The sequence below is a fragment of the Ictidomys tridecemlineatus genome, chromosome 4 (assembly GCF_052094955.1).
Source record: "Ictidomys tridecemlineatus isolate mIctTri1 chromosome 4, mIctTri1.hap1, whole genome shotgun sequence".
Classification (NCBI taxonomy): domain Eukaryota; kingdom Metazoa; phylum Chordata; class Mammalia; order Rodentia; family Sciuridae; genus Ictidomys; species Ictidomys tridecemlineatus.
In genome coordinates, this window is record NC_135480.1 from 112,446,489 (window position 1) to 112,463,660 (window position 17,172).

General features: G+C 35.2%; 2 protein-coding genes across 9 annotated transcripts in view; one reads left to right on the forward strand and one right to left on the reverse strand.

The window, feature by feature from the left end:
• The window catches only part of Arhgap32 (Rho GTPase activating protein 32), a 297,323-nt gene that overhangs the window by 91,225 nt on the left and 188,926 nt on the right, over positions 1-17,172 (reverse strand). For all 8 annotated transcript variants that reach the window (XM_040285546.2, XM_078047321.1, XM_078047322.1 and 5 more), the window contains one exon: positions 1,403-1,489. In XM_040285546.2, coding sequence (XP_040141480.2) covers positions 1,403-1,489 — 87 coding nt within the window. The remainder of the gene's footprint in view (positions 1-1,402; positions 1,490-17,172) is intronic.
• Positions 8,098-8,381, forward strand: LOC101964023 (small ribosomal subunit protein uS14). The gene has a single exon (XM_040285548.2). The coding sequence runs from the start codon at positions 8,112-8,114 to the stop codon at positions 8,280-8,282; it is 171 nt and encodes a 56-aa protein (XP_040141482.1). The 5' UTR covers positions 8,098-8,111; the 3' UTR covers positions 8,283-8,381.

A 17,172-nucleotide genomic window follows, 5' to 3' on the forward strand; every position in this document is an offset into this window, starting at 1 on the left:
CCTTACTTCTTTTCCCCCAGGTCTCATTAATCACCAGATCTTCTATTCACATTCAGCCTATCCACTTCTAGAATCGAATTTCCAGCTTAAAGGTACACAAATCACCAAGACTAAAGGGATCTGTCACCTATCCACTAAAATGAAATAGTAAAATACATGGAGGTACTGAATTTATAGTATCACCAACTTTCACTGCTTCTATAGCAAAGAGAAAATTCATAAGATTTACATTTACAGACCTGTTATTAAAACTTCACAATAAAAAATTACTAAGTATAGCATTTTATGAAATATGACATGAAATTTAGTAATTCAGAGAAAAAAACAACTTACTAAATACAGCATTTTATGAAATATGACATGAAATTTAGTAATTCAGAGTTGCCTACTCCTTCAAACTGAGATGACATGCAACAAAACATATATGAAAAACGTGACTTTGATATATTTTGACTCTATATTCAAGCTAAATTTGATTTCCAATCCCAAATTCTGGCACCTAAAAATAAAAGCACTTATTTTGAAAAGTTTTCCTTAAAGTCACCAGAACTAAGAATTTAAGTATTTCCCATGTGATATAAGCATCAGATTCTTCAAAATCACATGCACTTTCTTCCTGTGACACTATAGAGGAATACTGTCCTGGTCAGAAAAGGGAGTAGCTGAGGCAGAGACAAGTGGTCAAATCTCCCCATCATGATATGTGATCAACAGTTAACTCAACTAACATAGTGATCAATAAATGACATCAATTGGGTAGAGAGAAGTGATGGGAGAAGAAGGGAGGGGATAGAGGGGAAGGAAGGACAGCAGAATAAATAGACATTATTATTGCTGTATGTATATACATGACTGCATGACCAATGTGATTCTACAACCTGTACACTCAGAAAAATGAGAAATTATACATCATCTGATTCAAATGCAAAAAAATGACATCATTCTCATGAGAAGTATCTTTATTTAAAGTTGTATTCTGATTCTACTAAACTGATTCTATTGAAGTGGGTACATGTAGAAATGTCAATATAACTGGGGGAAAAATTTTTACTTTATTTTATATTGTTTTCAACACCTATACTTCCACAATCTCTATTTACTTATAAGTGTCCAAAACCTTAGGAACCTTTAAAAAATGCAAAGAGAAGATATGCAAGTTGCAACCTAAATTGGGCATTCCATGTATTATTGTATGAACACACTTCTCTCTTTCTTTTTAAGAATACCATCTTATTTTCTTACAATAGTTATTTATAGCCCAATTTCACTTCAATATAAGTATCTTTATATAGATTATAATCCTTGAGGCAATGTGAGAAACACACTATAGTAAGGAATTTGGTGATTACTCAAAATAATTCTTATTAACTTTATATGCAGTGGAGGACAAATTCAGAATTACCTGACAAGCAATCTGCACGAGGTAGACCAGCTCTTTAGATTCACAGCCATTTTTCATTATTTCATTCTGTTCTTCTGAAAGTGAAAGCTATGTTACAAAAGAAAGGGAGAAAAAGTCATGATTAATAAATAATTAACTAAGTATTCAATAATACCTGGATCCTCACATCAACTTACCATAAGACATGCCTTATATCAGAACTCTACCACTCAAGGCAGATAAATGAAGAATTCAGGATTTCAAAACAATGTACTTGTAGGCAACTTGTAGGTTGCCTTTGCAGTTTTTATCCAAATGGGTACAACAGCATAACAGCAGTAAATAAAATACATTTGCAGTAAATAAAACACATTAGCTAAAAAGTAGGTCTTCACTTCCTCAATTTATTTAGTGCACATATGAAAGGAAGGTATTTAAACGGGGCAATAAGAAGCAGCATGACTTAACAGTTTAAAAGACCTCAGACTCTATTACAGGGAATTGGTAACTGGCTGCCCAGAGAACAGGTTAAGCCTTCAGATGTTTCTTAATTTTGGACTCAGCATGTGGGTCTGTACATTGGATTTTATTTTTATTTGAAAGAGTAGCCAACATATAGAAGCTAAGGGTCCTCGTGTAAAAAATACAGATTTCTGTCTTGTATTGAAAAGTATGGAATTGGTCTGCATTCTCACGTAGGTAAAAACTACCTACAGTTGAGAAGTGACCTCACCTTTAAATGAGGCATATATTCTCCAACAGAGTCTGCCACAGAGCTGATTACTCTTTATTTTGTGCCAGCATCTTGGCTAAGTCTTAACTATCATTCATCATGCCACCTGCTTTGTTATTTTTCATATATACCTACTTTATTTATTTATGTTACATAGCTACCATATCTTTGGGTGTGACTTTGCAAATCTGTTCCAGAAAGGAACCCCAAGTTTGAACCCCAAGTTTGAAAGTGCCTATAGCTGTTCACTTATGATACTGACATACCTATTTGGTTTCTCAACTGCAAAATGGGGATGACATAATAATGATAATAATGCCTATTCTCAAATTTATGGGTATTAAATATGATGATGCTAGAAAGCATCACCAAGGTAACTGGTATTCAACAAGTACTTTATAAATGTAACATATCATTGTCGTTAATACTAAAAGAAAAGCAAGGTTGATAAAGATACCTTCTGTATTTAGGAAAGCAGTGTCATTGAAAGCTACTTTTAAAAACTTCAGGTATTAAATAGAAGTTCACAGAATAATGTTCATTCTCATAATAACCAAAATAAGCAATATTAACTAAAAAACCCTAGTTTAAAAAAATCAAAGAATTAAGGATGAAAACAAACCTATAAATGGCCTGTGTTTCAAAAAGTTACAAAGTTTTCATGAGATAGAAGAGATTCAGACCACTAACCCACGCAGGACCTAGGCTCACAGTAGGCCTGGTCCATCCTTCCCAGGGGCAGACACCCACCAGAGCTTCATCTCTGGCACAAGACAGCCCCTTCCCAGCAACAGACTACCATGGGAGGTCAAACCCAGCTGCCCATATCCACCCACGTCAACTTGTACAGGACCTAGGTCCAGGATGCAGTAGCATACATTGAGGGACACCAGCAGGGTCTGGAAGCCCAACATCAAGGTAAGGTACAGACAATCTGCATGGTTAATACAAGAATATAGAGAAAAAAACTGTAATGTCTCAGATCCACACAGCAAGAAAGGAAGACACATAAACATGAAAAAACAAGGGAGGAAAGTGCCCCAAACAAACCAGGATACTATAATAATAGAACCCATGGACAGCAAAGTTGATGAAATGTCAGAGAAGGAGTTCAGAAGGTTCATAATTAAAATGATCTGTGAATTAAAGAATGACCTAAATGAGCAAATACATGCAAAAACTGATCACTCCAATAATGAGATAAGAAAGCAAATACAGGTAGCAAAAGATTACTTCAAGAGAGAGATATAGATTATGAAAAAAAGTCAGAAATCCTTGAAATGAAGGATACAATAAATCAAATAAAAAACTCAATAGAAAGCATAACCAACAGATTAGATCACTTGGAAGAAAGAATATCAGATAATAAAGACAAAGTACAATCTGGAAAATAAAGTTCATCACACAGTGAAGAGAGTAAGAAACCATGAACAGATATCCAAGAATTATGAGACAGCATCAAAAGACCAAATATAAGAGTTATTGGGATAGAGGAAGGCACAGAGTTTCAAACCAAAGGAATGCACAATCTCTTCAATTGGATAATAGCAGAAAATTTCCCAAGCACGAAAAACGAATTGGAAAACCAAATATAAGAGGCTTACAGGACACCAAGTGTACAAAATTATAACAGATCTACACCAAGGCACATTATAATGAAAATGCCTAGCATACAAAATAAGGATAGAATCTCTAAAGCCACAAGACAGAGAAATCAGATCACATATAGGGGGAGACCAATTTGTATCTCAGCAGACTTTTCAACCCAGACCCTCAAAGCCGGGAGATTGTGGAACAACTCAAGCTCTGAAAGAAAATGGATGGCAACCAATAATCTTCTATCTAGCAAAATTAAGCTTTAGATTTGATGATAAAATAAAAACCTTCCCTGACAAAAAGCTAAAAGAATTTACAACTAGAAAGCCTACACTACAGAATATCCTCAGCAAAATATTCCAAGAAAATGAAATGAAAAACAATGATGAAAATCAGCAGAGGGAAGTATAACACTAAAGGAAAATCTAATCAGAGGAGAAACCAAGTCACGTTAAATACCAAAACTAAACAAAAATGGCTGGGAATATAAATCATGTCTCAATAATAACCCTGAATGTTAATGGCCTAAACTCACCAATCAAAAGGCATAGCCTAGCAGATTGTGTTAAAAAAAAAAAAAACCAACAATATGCTGCCTCCAAGAGACTCATCTCGTAGGAAAAGACATCCACAGACTGAAGGTGAAGGGTTGGGAAAAATCATACACTCACATGGGCTGTGGAAGCAAGCAGGGGTTTCCATCCTCATATCAAATAAAGTAGACTTCAAACTAAAGTCAATCAAAAAGGATAAAGAAGGACACTACATACTGCTCAGGGGAACCATACACCAACAAGACTTAACAATTATAAATATATACACCCCAAACAATGGAGCATCTATGTTCATCAAACAAACTCTTCTCAAGTTTAAAAGTCAAATAGACCACAACACAATGATTTTGGGTTACTTTAACACACCTCTTTCATCACTAGATAGATCTTCCAAACAAAAGCTGAACAAAAAACGATAGAACTCAATAATACAATCAATAACTTAGACTTAACTGACATATATAGAATATTTCATCCTTCAACAAGAGGATCTACTTTCTTCTCAGCAGCACATGAATCCTTCTCTAAAATAGACCATATACCATGCCACAAAGCAACTCTTAGCAAATATTAAAAAAATAGAGATACTACACTGTATTCTATTAGATTGTCGATGAAATTGAAACAAAAGAAACAATTGAAAAATTGACAGAACAAAAAATTGGTTCTTTGAAAAAATACATAAAATTGACAGACCTTTATTTAGCCATGCTAAAGAAGAGAAGGAAAGAGGAAACTCAAATCACTAACATACGTGATGAAAAGGAAATATCACAACAGACACTATAGCAATATAGATGATAATTAAAAATTATTTTGAAAACTTATACTCCAATAAAATGGAAAATATCGAGAGCATTGACAAATTTATAGAGTCATATAATTTGCCCAAATTGAATCAGGATGATATACATAATTTAAACAGATCAATTGCAAGTGACAAAATAGCAGGCGCCATCAAAAGTCTACCAACCAAGAAAAGCCCAGAACCAGATGGATACACAGCCAAGTTCTACAAGACCTTTAAAGAAGAACTAATACTAATACTCTTTAATTTATTTCAGAAAATAGAAAAAAAGGCAGCACTTCCAAACTCCTTCTATGAGGCCAATATCATCCTGATTTCAAAACCACGCAAAGACAGATTAAAAAAAAAAAAAACCCTTCAGACCAATATCTCTAATAAACATAGATGCAAAAATTCTCAATAAAATTCTGACAAATCAAATACAAACATATACCAAATAGATCATGCACCATGATCAAGTGGGATTCATCCCAGGGATGCAAGGTTGGTTCAATATACGAAAATCAATACATGCAATTCATCACATCAATAGACTTAAAGGTAAGAATTATATGATCATCTAAATAAATGCAGAAAACACATTTGACAAAATACAGTACCACTTTATGTTCAAAACACTAGAAAAACAGGGATAACAGGAACATATCTCAACATCATAAAGGCTATCCGTGCTAAGCCCCAGGCCAACATCATTCTAAACGGAGAAAAATTGAAGGCATTCCCTCTAAAAACTGGAACAAGACAGGGATGCCCTCTTTCACCACTACTATTTAACATAGTTCTTGAAACACTGGCCAGAGTAATTACATGAAAGAAATTAAAGGGGTACACACAGAAAAAGAAGAACTCAAAATGGCACTATTTGCTGAGATATGATTCTATACCTAGAAGACCCTGAAAGTTCCACCAGAAAACTTCAAAACGTCTAGAACTAGGAAATGAATTCAGCAAAGTAGCAGGATATAAAATTAACACTCATAATTCAAAGGCATTTCTGTATATCAGTGATAAATCCTCAGAAATGGAAAGGAGAAAAACTACCCCATTTATAATAACAGTAAAAATATAAAATAAAATCAACTTAGCGAAAGAGGTGAAAGATCTACATAGTGAAAATTACAGAACCCTAAAGAAAGAAGTCAAAGAACACCTTAGAAGATGGAAAGGTCTACCTTGCTCTTGGATAGGCACAATTAATATTATCAAAGTGTCCATACTTCCAAAAGCACTATACAGATTTACTGCAATTCCAATCAAAATCCCAATGACATACCTCATAGAAATAGAAAAAGCAAACATGAAATTCATCTGGAAAAATAAGAGACCCAGAAATAGCTAAAGCAATCCTTAGAAGGAAGAATGAAGCAGGTGGCATCACTATACCTATACTACAGAGCAATAATAACAAAAACAGCATGGTACTGGCATCAAAGCAGACTGGTAGACACAGAGACTAACCCACAAAATTACAATTATCTTATATTAGACAAAGGTGCTAAAAACATGCATTGGAGAAAAGATAGTCTCTTCAACAAATGGTGCTGGGAAAACTGGAAATCCATATGCAACAAAATGAAATTAATCCTTTCTCTCTTACCTTGCACAAAACTCCACTCAAAATGGATCAAAATGGAGGTGAATAGAGAGTCTACACTTTAGGAGCAAATCTTTACCCCTCACACATCAGATAGAGCACTAAATTCTAGGGTATATGAAGAATTCAAAAAGCTAAGCAACAAAAAAACAAATATCCAAATCAATAAATGGGCCAAGGACCGGAACAGACTCTTCTCAGAAGAAGATATACAACCAATCAACAAATATATGAAAAAAATATTCATCATCACTAGCAATTAGAGAAATACAAATCAAGATCTCCCTAAGATTTCATCTCACTCCAGTCAGAATGGCAGCTATAATGCATACAAACAACAATAAGTGTTGGCGAGGATGTGTAATCATACATTGCTGGTGGGACTGCAGATTGGTCCTGCCAATATGAAAAGCAGTATGAAGATTTCTTGGAAAATTGGGAATGGAACCACCATTTGACCCAGCTATCCCTCTCCTTGGTCTATACCCAAAGGACTTAAAATCAGCATACTACAGGGACACAGCCACATCAATGTTTATAGCAGCACAATTCACAATAGCTCAACTGTGAAACCAACCTAGATGCCCTTCAATAGATGAATGGATTAAAAAAATGTGGCATATATACACAATGGAATTTTACTCAGCAATAAAAGAGAATAAAATCATGGCATCTGCAGGTAAATGGATGGAGTTAGAGAACATAATGCTAAGTGAAGTTAGCCAATCCCCCCAAACCAAATGCCGAATGTTTTCTCTGATATAAAGAGGCTGATTCATAGTGGGATAGGGAGAGGGAGCATGGGAGAAATAGACGAACTCTAGATAGGGCAGAGGGGTTGGAGGGGAAGGGAGGGTTATAAATGATGGTGGAATGTGATGATCATTATTATCCAAAGTACATGTATGAAGACATGAGTTGGTGTGATATACTTCGTATACAATCAGAGATATGAAAAATTGTGCTCTATATGTGTAATAAGAATTGTAATGCATTCTGCTGTCATATATAAATTTTAAAAAGAGAGAGAGAAGAGATTCATGCATGGTCCTGAATTCCAAGCATAGATGCCATAGGACCAAGAATCTGCCTTAGTTAGGTAAGGAAAAACCAGCCAAATCCTAAGTGACTCCATACAGACTAAAGTGACAAAATAAAATTACCATAAGCACCTTGAAGCAGAATTGACACCCACCCATCAATTGATTTCCATAAGCATTCAGCAGCTGCAGTATATCAAATGCTAAGGAAGAGAGGAGAAACAAAGAGAAAGGAACCAATAAAGTGTGGGGAGCCTCCCCCAAATGAGGGCAGATAATCTCCATAGACTGGGAGCAGGACTGTAAAACTAGAGGACAGAAGAACTGAGAGATTTTTCCCTGAGGCCTTCAGGACAATCAACAGCTAATGTCTGCCTTTTGCCTTGTTGCACCCTTGAAAGCAAGATGGGTCACCAACAGCTCTATTGGAGCCACCCGCAAAAATTTGGCCATGGTTCTTGCTCTTGCAGTGTATGTTCAAACGGGCATGGTCTGATCCGGAAATACGGCCTCAACATATGCCGGCAGTGTTTCCGTCAGTATGCGAAGGATATAGGCTTCATTAAGTTGGACTAAGTGATCTTCCTTGAATGGATTACCCAAGACAGACATCCAGTGAAGGAGAACATGCTCACTCTTTCTACATCAAATAAAAGTTCTAAAAAACTTGCAAAATAAATAAATAAATAAATAAATAAATAAACAAACAGCTAATGTCTGAAGGAAGGCACAGAAAAGCTGAGAAAACCCCCAGGGAGACATTCCAGACCTTCACAGGGTTTAATGCAGCCAACCTCCAAGTCCTCCTGTAGCACAGAAAACTAGGGAAAGGACTCAGAGAAGAAGCAACCAGGCTGCAAAGCACAGAGGGTGACATATGTCTCATAGTCAGAGAACTGTGACTTCGTGGTAAAACACAAAGATGTCTTCAGCATCTTCACCAGTCTTCAATGTTCCCTGTGAACACAATTTCCAGACCTTATCTTCAAAATATTTAAAGGTAATGATGAATTCACTCAAACTAAAGCTGCCACAAAGAATAGATCTGATTCAGTTCCCACATGTGAAGACCAAGAGGAAGGGATAAGCCCTTTCTTAGAAATAAATATCACTGACTTTAGTCTCAACTAGTTTTCACATCAGACATTTTGCATTAAAAAAATTACAAAACACAAATGGAAGCAAGAAAATGTGACCCATGGTCACAAGATAAAACAGTAAAATAAAGAAGACATAGAAATGGGCCAGATACAAAAATAGTAAGAGAATGTAAATTAATTAGTCTGACAGAGATTCTAAAATTCAGATGAAAAGGTACACAATATACAAGAACACATGGGAAGAAGGAGAAGATTCTAGAAAAACAGTAGAGTGGGAAGCATCAAAAATCTGTCTCCTCAGCTGGGCAACAGTACACTAGCAGAATCTGTCAGATAAAAACTATTTTGGAACTCTGAAAACTTGCAACTTCCATGGAAAGGCTTGGATGGGAAATTGTGGTTCATTTTTGTCAAAATCAGCTCCTAACACACTAGCAGCTACCTATCGCCCACTCCTAGCCCAGTTGCAGCAGCTGTGCCCTTATTTCTGAAGCAGCCTACACATATCTTACAGGAGTCAGGAAAGGCAAAAAAAGACCTTCCTCCAAATATAGGGACCAATGCTGTGATTACTGACTATTGCTTCTAATCACAGAGGTAAGAACAAGAGATGTGTGGCTATCATTTCTGTGCCTCTCCGCATTGTAGAAAGCCCAACATTCTGGCTAACGTGACTTCTGAGGGATTTAAAGGACCACCATCATTTTTCTTTTCCACCTCTCTTTACTATTCTCTTTTTCCCCTTATGGGAAGCAGACAGAAAAGAATATAACATTCAGAAGCAATTGTTTACACGGGGAATATTACAAAGTGACTATAAATGCCCAGGCAAAGGTACAGAGTTAGAAAAGAACTAGATATATATTTATACCTTGGGTTGATCCTTGGGATAGAGCCAGCCTGCACAATCAAATAAAAACAATAACAACAAACAACAAAAAAAAAACAGGGGTGAGGGGTCTGATTTCTAGAGTCATCATATTATTAGATTAAATTGTCCATTTTGCATAAAATAAATTAATAAACCACAAACCATATAAAAACACAGGAAAAGTTAAATCCATTAAAACAAAGTAAGTTAATCAAAACTGTTTCTGATCCTTCAGGAATTAACTTGATGACAAATATACTAGACAAACAACTATCTCAATTATGCTCAAAAAAACTAAAGAAAGATGTGGAAAAAGTCAAGAAAACATTGTATAAACAAAATTATCAATAAAGAGATTTTTTAAAAAACACATAAAAAGAAGCCAAAACCAAATTTTGTACTTGAAAAGTACAATATATGAAATGAAAAATTCATGAGAAAAAAGGTAGATTGAGCAAATAGAAAACAAAAACAGTAGTGAACTTGAAAAGAAGACAATCAAAATGATAAAATCTGAGGAACAGAAAGCAAAAGAGAGAGCCTAATGGACCCATGGGATACCATCAAGTGGACCAACATAGATACATGGGAGTCCCAAGAAAAGAATAGAGAATAAAAGAGGGTTATGGGTTATGAGCAAACAAAAATCCTAAACTTCCTAGATTTGATGAGAAACAGAACATAACCATCCAACAACCACAATGAATCCCAAGTAGTATTAACTTAGAGATCCATTACAAGCCACTAATAATCAAACTTCAAAAGTGAACAAGAAAATCTTGAAAGGACGACAAGAAAAGCAACTCAACATCTAAGAGGGGTCTTCAATTAGATCATCAACAGACTTCCCATCAGAAACTCTGGAGGCCAGAACGTAGTGAGTCAATATATTTAAAGCACTAAACAAAAGAACTGTGAACCAAAAAGAATGAAAACTCAGAGATATGCGACAGCCTGGTCAAGCTGAAGACTGCCATGCTAATACTAAATAAGCCAGTCACAAAATGACAAATACGGTATGATTCCATATATATATAAGGTACTCAAGTAGTCAAAAGAACACATGGGAATTCAACAAAGATTGAAACTTAGTTAAATTAAAAAGAAATTAAAATTATTGTATCAGATATTAACAGCAAACCAAACAGAATGTATTTGAAAACAGATCAGTAGAAGTATACAAACTAAAACACAAAGAAGAAGAAAGAAAAAACAAAAATAACAGGATAGTTCAGATCTCTGAGAATACCAGAATACCATAAGTATAACTGGAGTACCAAAAGGACATAAAAGATGAATAGGGCAGAAGTACTATTTATGAGATATTCATGAATATCTCAACCTCAAATTCAAGAAATTCAGTAAGTCCCAAATATGACAAATAATTCAGTATTAAAATATCATAATCATACTTTTAAACAACAAAGCTAAAGAGAAAAATCTTTCAGTATGCAAAGAAGAAATCATATTACTAAAGTGAGAAACAATGACAGCAGAATTTTCACCAGAAACATGAGAGAGGAGATGACAAAGGGAAAGGATTTTTAAAGTGCTAAAAGAATAGTTGTCAGTATGTCCCATAAAACAACCTTCAGAAATTTAAGCAACATAAAGACATTCACAAATAACAAAAGCTAAGAGAATTTGCCTTCAACAGACCATCCCAACAACAAAAACTAAAGAAGTTTTTCAAGCTAAAGGGAAATGACACCAGATAAAAATGAGCAGTGCAGGAAGGAATTAACAGCACTAGAAATGGTAAATATCTAAGTAAATAAAAGACATCCAACTTCTCCACAGTAACAGATGGAACAGGTTAAGAATATCTTGAAGTTCTGAGAAAGGAAATTTACCACGTTTATTCATACTTAAACTACCATGCAAAAGAAAGCACTTTTTGGTGAACAAAAACAGAGTTCTACCAATAGAACGTTGCTGAAAGAACTTCTAAAATATGCACTTGAGAAGAAGAAAAAGGATTCCAAGAGAACAAATAAAAATGTAAAGCAGAAATACTGAGCAAAGAATTCAGCAAATAACTATACATCTAAATAAATTTATCCGTATAAAAAATAAACAATTAATTCAGGGAGATAACCTGATGGAGCTATCATCAGGGGCAACACTAATAAAGAAGACAAGAAAGACTGATGGTACGTAAAATAAAAGTGCTAGGACTCCATGACAGAAGCAGCAAATATACTGATATACTTTCAACTTTAAATTAGTTATTCAAACTAAAATTGTAATGGTAGCCATTAAAATAGAAAAAAAATACATAACTTTCAAACCAGGAAGAGGAGGACAATATTATGTCACACCACACACATACAACTAAAAGCAAAAGAAGATGGCCCAATGGTGTCCACAAAATGGTGAATCGGCAGCTTCAGTCCCTCTATGGAAACATGAAGAAAACAAATTCTCTCAGAACCAACTTTCTTAGTATTCAAGAAAACAGTAAAGGATTATAATAGCCAGAGAGCACTGAGTCAAGAAAAAGCCAACTTCAAGAACATAGAAAAGTTTTGTGTATTTTCACTTGCCCTTGCTCTAACTACATGGGGCTGCACGGTAGACTTCATGATGGCAGCCCACATTCCCAGAGTAGAGATCTGGTTCCTGGGTACAGAAGGAGTAGACTTAGACTTATTCACAAATCCCTGTGCTTGTTCTCTTCCATCTGTGTAGGGGTTCCCTGAAGGACTGAGGCAACTTAAAGATAGGACAACTAAAATTATACAATCTGAATAACAGAAAGAAACTTTTTTTTTTAAATTATATAACACCTAAGAGACCTATGGGACACCATCAAGTGAACCAACATGCATCTTACAGAAACCCAAGAAAGAGAAAGAGAAAGAAAAAATGTCTAAAATAATTCCAAATTAATGAATCTACACATCCAAAACATTGATGCGTTCCAAGCAAGGTGAACCCAAAAAGACTATACCAAGACACATGATAAACTATTGAAAGACAAAATCAAAGACAGACTCTTGAAAGAACAGCAAGACAGAAGAGAAAGAAAGACCAGCAAGACAGAAGCTGCTGGTCACAAACAAGCAATCCTCAATTAGATTAGAAACAAGCCAGGTACTGTGGCACATGCCTGTAGTCCCAGTAACTAAGAAGGCTATGGTAGGAAGACTGCAAGTTCAAACTCAGCCTCAGCAACTGAGTGAGTAAGGCCCTAAGCAACTTAGTGAGATTGTCTCAAAATAAAAAATAAAAAAGGGTTGGGGATGTGGCTCAGTGGTTAAGTGGCCCTGGGTTCAATCCTTAGTACAAAAAAAAAAAAAAATTGAAAGTGAACTTCTTACCAGAAACCCTGGAGACAAGAAGGCAATGGGATGATATATTTTAAATGTTGAAAGAAAAACACTGTCAACTGAAAATTCTATACCTGTCAAAACTGTACTTTAAAAATAAAGAAAGGCTGAGATTGTGGCTCAGTGATAGAGTGCTTGCCTAGCATGGGTGGGACCCAGGTTCGATTTTCAGCACCACATAAAAATAAAGGCATTGTGTTGTGTCCATCTACAAAAAAGATTCATATTTAAAAAAATAAAGAAGAGGGGCTGGGGTTGTGGCTCAGTGGCAGAGCGCTTGCCTAGCATGTGTGAGGCACTGTGTTTGATTCTCAGCACCACATATAAATAAATAAAATAAAGGTCCATTGACAACTAAAAATATTTTTAAAAAATAATAAATAGGGCTGGGGATGTGGCTCAAGTGGTAGCGCGCTCGCCTGGCATGTGTGGGGCTCTGGGTTCGATCCTCAGCACCACATAAAAATAAAATAAAGATGTTGTGTCCACCGAAAAGTAAAAAATAAATAATAATAATAATAATAATAAAGAAATTAAGACATTCAGAAAAAAACAAGTTGGGACTGGGGTTGAGGCTAAGTGGTAGAGCACCTGCTTAGCATGAGTGAGGCCCTGGGTTGGATTCTCAGCATCACATATAATAAAATAAAGGTCCACTGACAACTAAAAAAATCTTAAAAAAAAAAAAAAAAAAAAGGAAAACAAGTTAAGGGAGTTGACTAAAACTCTAGACCTATCCTACAAGAAAACTGAGTCTCAAAGGTTGGTGTGAAAGGACATTAGAGAGTAAACAGAATCCCTGTAAAGACATAAAAATATCCAATGAAGGTAAATACCTGGGCAAATACAAACACAAGTTTTATTAAAATTTTGGTATGGAACTCCACTTTCTGTTTTTTTTCCTGTGTTAGTCAGCTTTTCTTCAACGGGACCAAAATACTTGACAAGGACAACTTAAGAGGAAGAAAAGTTTATTTTGGGCTCACTATTGGCCAACTCCATGGCTCTGGACCCAAGGTGAGACAGAACACCAAGTCCAAGGATGTGGTAAAGGAAAGCTGTTCAGCTCATGGCAACAGGGAAGCAAAAAGAAAGCCCCAGGAGACAGGGACAAAATATAATTGCCAAAGGCATGCTCACGTGACTTACTTCCTCCAGTAACGCTCCTAAAAGCCCTACCTCTGAACCTTGTTACATTGGGGAACATATTTTCATGCTTTTCACAGACATTAAAGATCTAAACCACAACACTCAATGATTTAAAAGACATGTGCATAAAAGTAATTATAATTTTTGTTATTGGGTACATAATATATAAAGATATAACTTGTAACATCCATAACTGAAAGAATGAGACAGAACTGTGAAGAGTAGATCTTTTGTATATAACTGAAGTTGAGTCGGTATGAATTCAAGAGACTGTTAAAACTTCAGGGTGTTATATGTAGTCACTATGGTGACCACAAATAACATATAAAAAAAAAAGGTACATGGAAGCAAACAAGAAGGGAAATCAAAACATGTCACTAAAAAATTCCAAGAAATATGAAAGAATGTAGTAATGGAGAATATGAGATACAAAAACTATAAGACATACAGAAAACAGTAAAGAGAACTAAAGTAAATCCTTCTTTTAGAGTAATTACTACAAATGTGAATGGATTAATTTCTATAACAATACAGCAAAGAACAGAAAAAGGATTAAAAATAAACATTTCAACTGGACACTGTGTGCAAGAGTCACTTAAGATCCAAAGATATAAATACATTAAAAGTGAAAAGATGGAAAAATATATTCCATGTAAAGAAAAACCAAAGAGATCAGAGTGGTTATGCTAATATCATATAAAACAGACTTTAACTCAGAAGATGTTATAATTCCAATTTATTTTTTCTTTTGTTGCCTTTGTTTTTGATGTTCCACCTAAGAAGTCATTGCTGAACCCAACATCAAAAAGATCTGACTCTACATTTTCTTCTAAATTTTATAGTTTTAGTTCTTACATTTATGTTCTAGATACATTTTAATTTTTGCTCATGATGTAAAGTAAAACTCAAACTTCATTCTTCTGCATGTGTGAATACAATGTTTTCCCACTACCATTTGTTGAAACACTTGTCTTCTTCAGAAGGGTGCTGACAACCTCACTGAAATTCAATTGACTATATATGTGAGGCTTTGTTTTAGTGCTCTCTATTCACTTGTACTTCATCTTCATCTTCCCTAAATTAGAAGTCTCTCGGAAATGTTAAATTTTAAATGTATAATATGTACTACATATCCATATAATATAACATCATTCCATGATAAAAAAGCAATGAAGTACTGACACATACTGTAAGGTAGATAAACTCTGAAAACATTATGCTCAGTAAGAGAAGCCAGTCACAAAAGTACACATACTGTAAGATTTCATTTATAGGAAATTTCCAGAATACAGAAATCCATAGAGACTGAAAGTAGATTAGTGGCTGCGTAGGGCTGGAGGAAAAAAGGACAGAGTCAACAGAAGAATGAAGTATGACTGCTAATGGTACAGTTTTGTTTCTGAAGTGAGGAAATGCTCTAAAATTAAACTTTGGTGATGGTTACAAAACACTGAGTATACTAAAAGCCAGTAAATTTTATACTTTAAATAGATAAATTTTATGGTATATGAATTAAACTCAATAAAGCTATTTTTAAAATAAATTCTTAAACGTAAAATAGCATTCCTATTACCAGTAAAATCTAATTTTAAAATGCAACTGAAAAAATATTACATTTAAATTAGTGATAAAAAACATGATACCTTAAAAAAAACTAAATAAAAAGTATGCAGAATATCAAAGGAAATTACCAAACATTACTGAAAGATATGAAGGAAAATGTAACTAAATGCAGATGGATTTGAAAACTCAGTATGGTAAAAGCAGTAATTATCCCTCATCTATAAATTAATTATAAATTAAATGCAATTCCTATAAAAATTTCAAAAGCTTCCTCCCCAACAGAATTTCTGCATGTGAATCTAAAATTTATATGAAAAAGGAATATACCAATATTTTTATATGACTAATATTTCATTTGGCCAAAAATAACCACAATCTTTTTTCTGAAGTCAGAACTTAGGCACTAGCTGGGCATGTGGCAGAAGCCGGTAATCCCAGCAGCTCAGGAAGCTAAGAGGCAGGAGGATCTCAAGTTCAAAGCCAGCCTCAGCAGATAAGCAAGGCATTTAGCAACTCAGCAAGACCCTGTCTCTAAATAAAATACAAAACAGGGCTAGGGATGTGGGATGTGCCTCAGTGGTCGAGTGCCCCCAAGTTCAATCCCCAGTATACCCCAACCCCCCAAAAAAGAACTTAGGCCCCCACCTTTTCAATCCATGGTATGCTTATGAATATTTGAACCAATATCATAGGAGAAAACATTACTGTGAAGAAACCAAGTTCTGGGGCTTCCAAAATTAGTCACTAAAAGGTTTAACAGCTCCCAGTTATTTACTTTTTTTACACTGGGGATTGACTCCAGAGGCACTTTACCACTGAGCCACCTCCCTAGCCCTTTCCATTTTTGAGACAAGATCTTATTAAGGTACGTAGGGCCTCTCACAAACTTGTGATCTTCCTGCCTCAGCCTCCCAAGTCACTGGGATTATAGGCAGGCACCATCATGCCTGGCTGGTTACTTAAGGCATTAAGCCTCAACATAAAAGGTCTATCCTGTCCTACTGGAGAGAGAGCTTGTGGAAGGACTTTGAAGGATGAAATGACATGTGAAAAAAAGGACCACAGAGAGGACCAGTGAAGCACCATATGCACAACTACAAACCCAGGAGATTATGACTACATGAGAGAACCCAAAAGAGATCAATGGCAAACTGCCCATCTGATCTGAGCCAACCCAAGAAATCATGAAATACAATGTGTTGACCCTATATACAAATCTTTATATTGATATGCTTTGTGCAGTACCTGAATCACATGTGACAAGAATATAAATGATGAAAGACTGAGATACGCTTGCCTGTAGAAATTTATGCTGTGAACTCAATGACTGAAGTAACAACTGTCACTTCCTTCAACTTAATATCTCAGTTCTTTTTCTATTAAGAATAGCAAACAGGACTTTTACAACCACATTCTTAATTCCTTCCAAATCTTATCTTTGGAGCTATGTT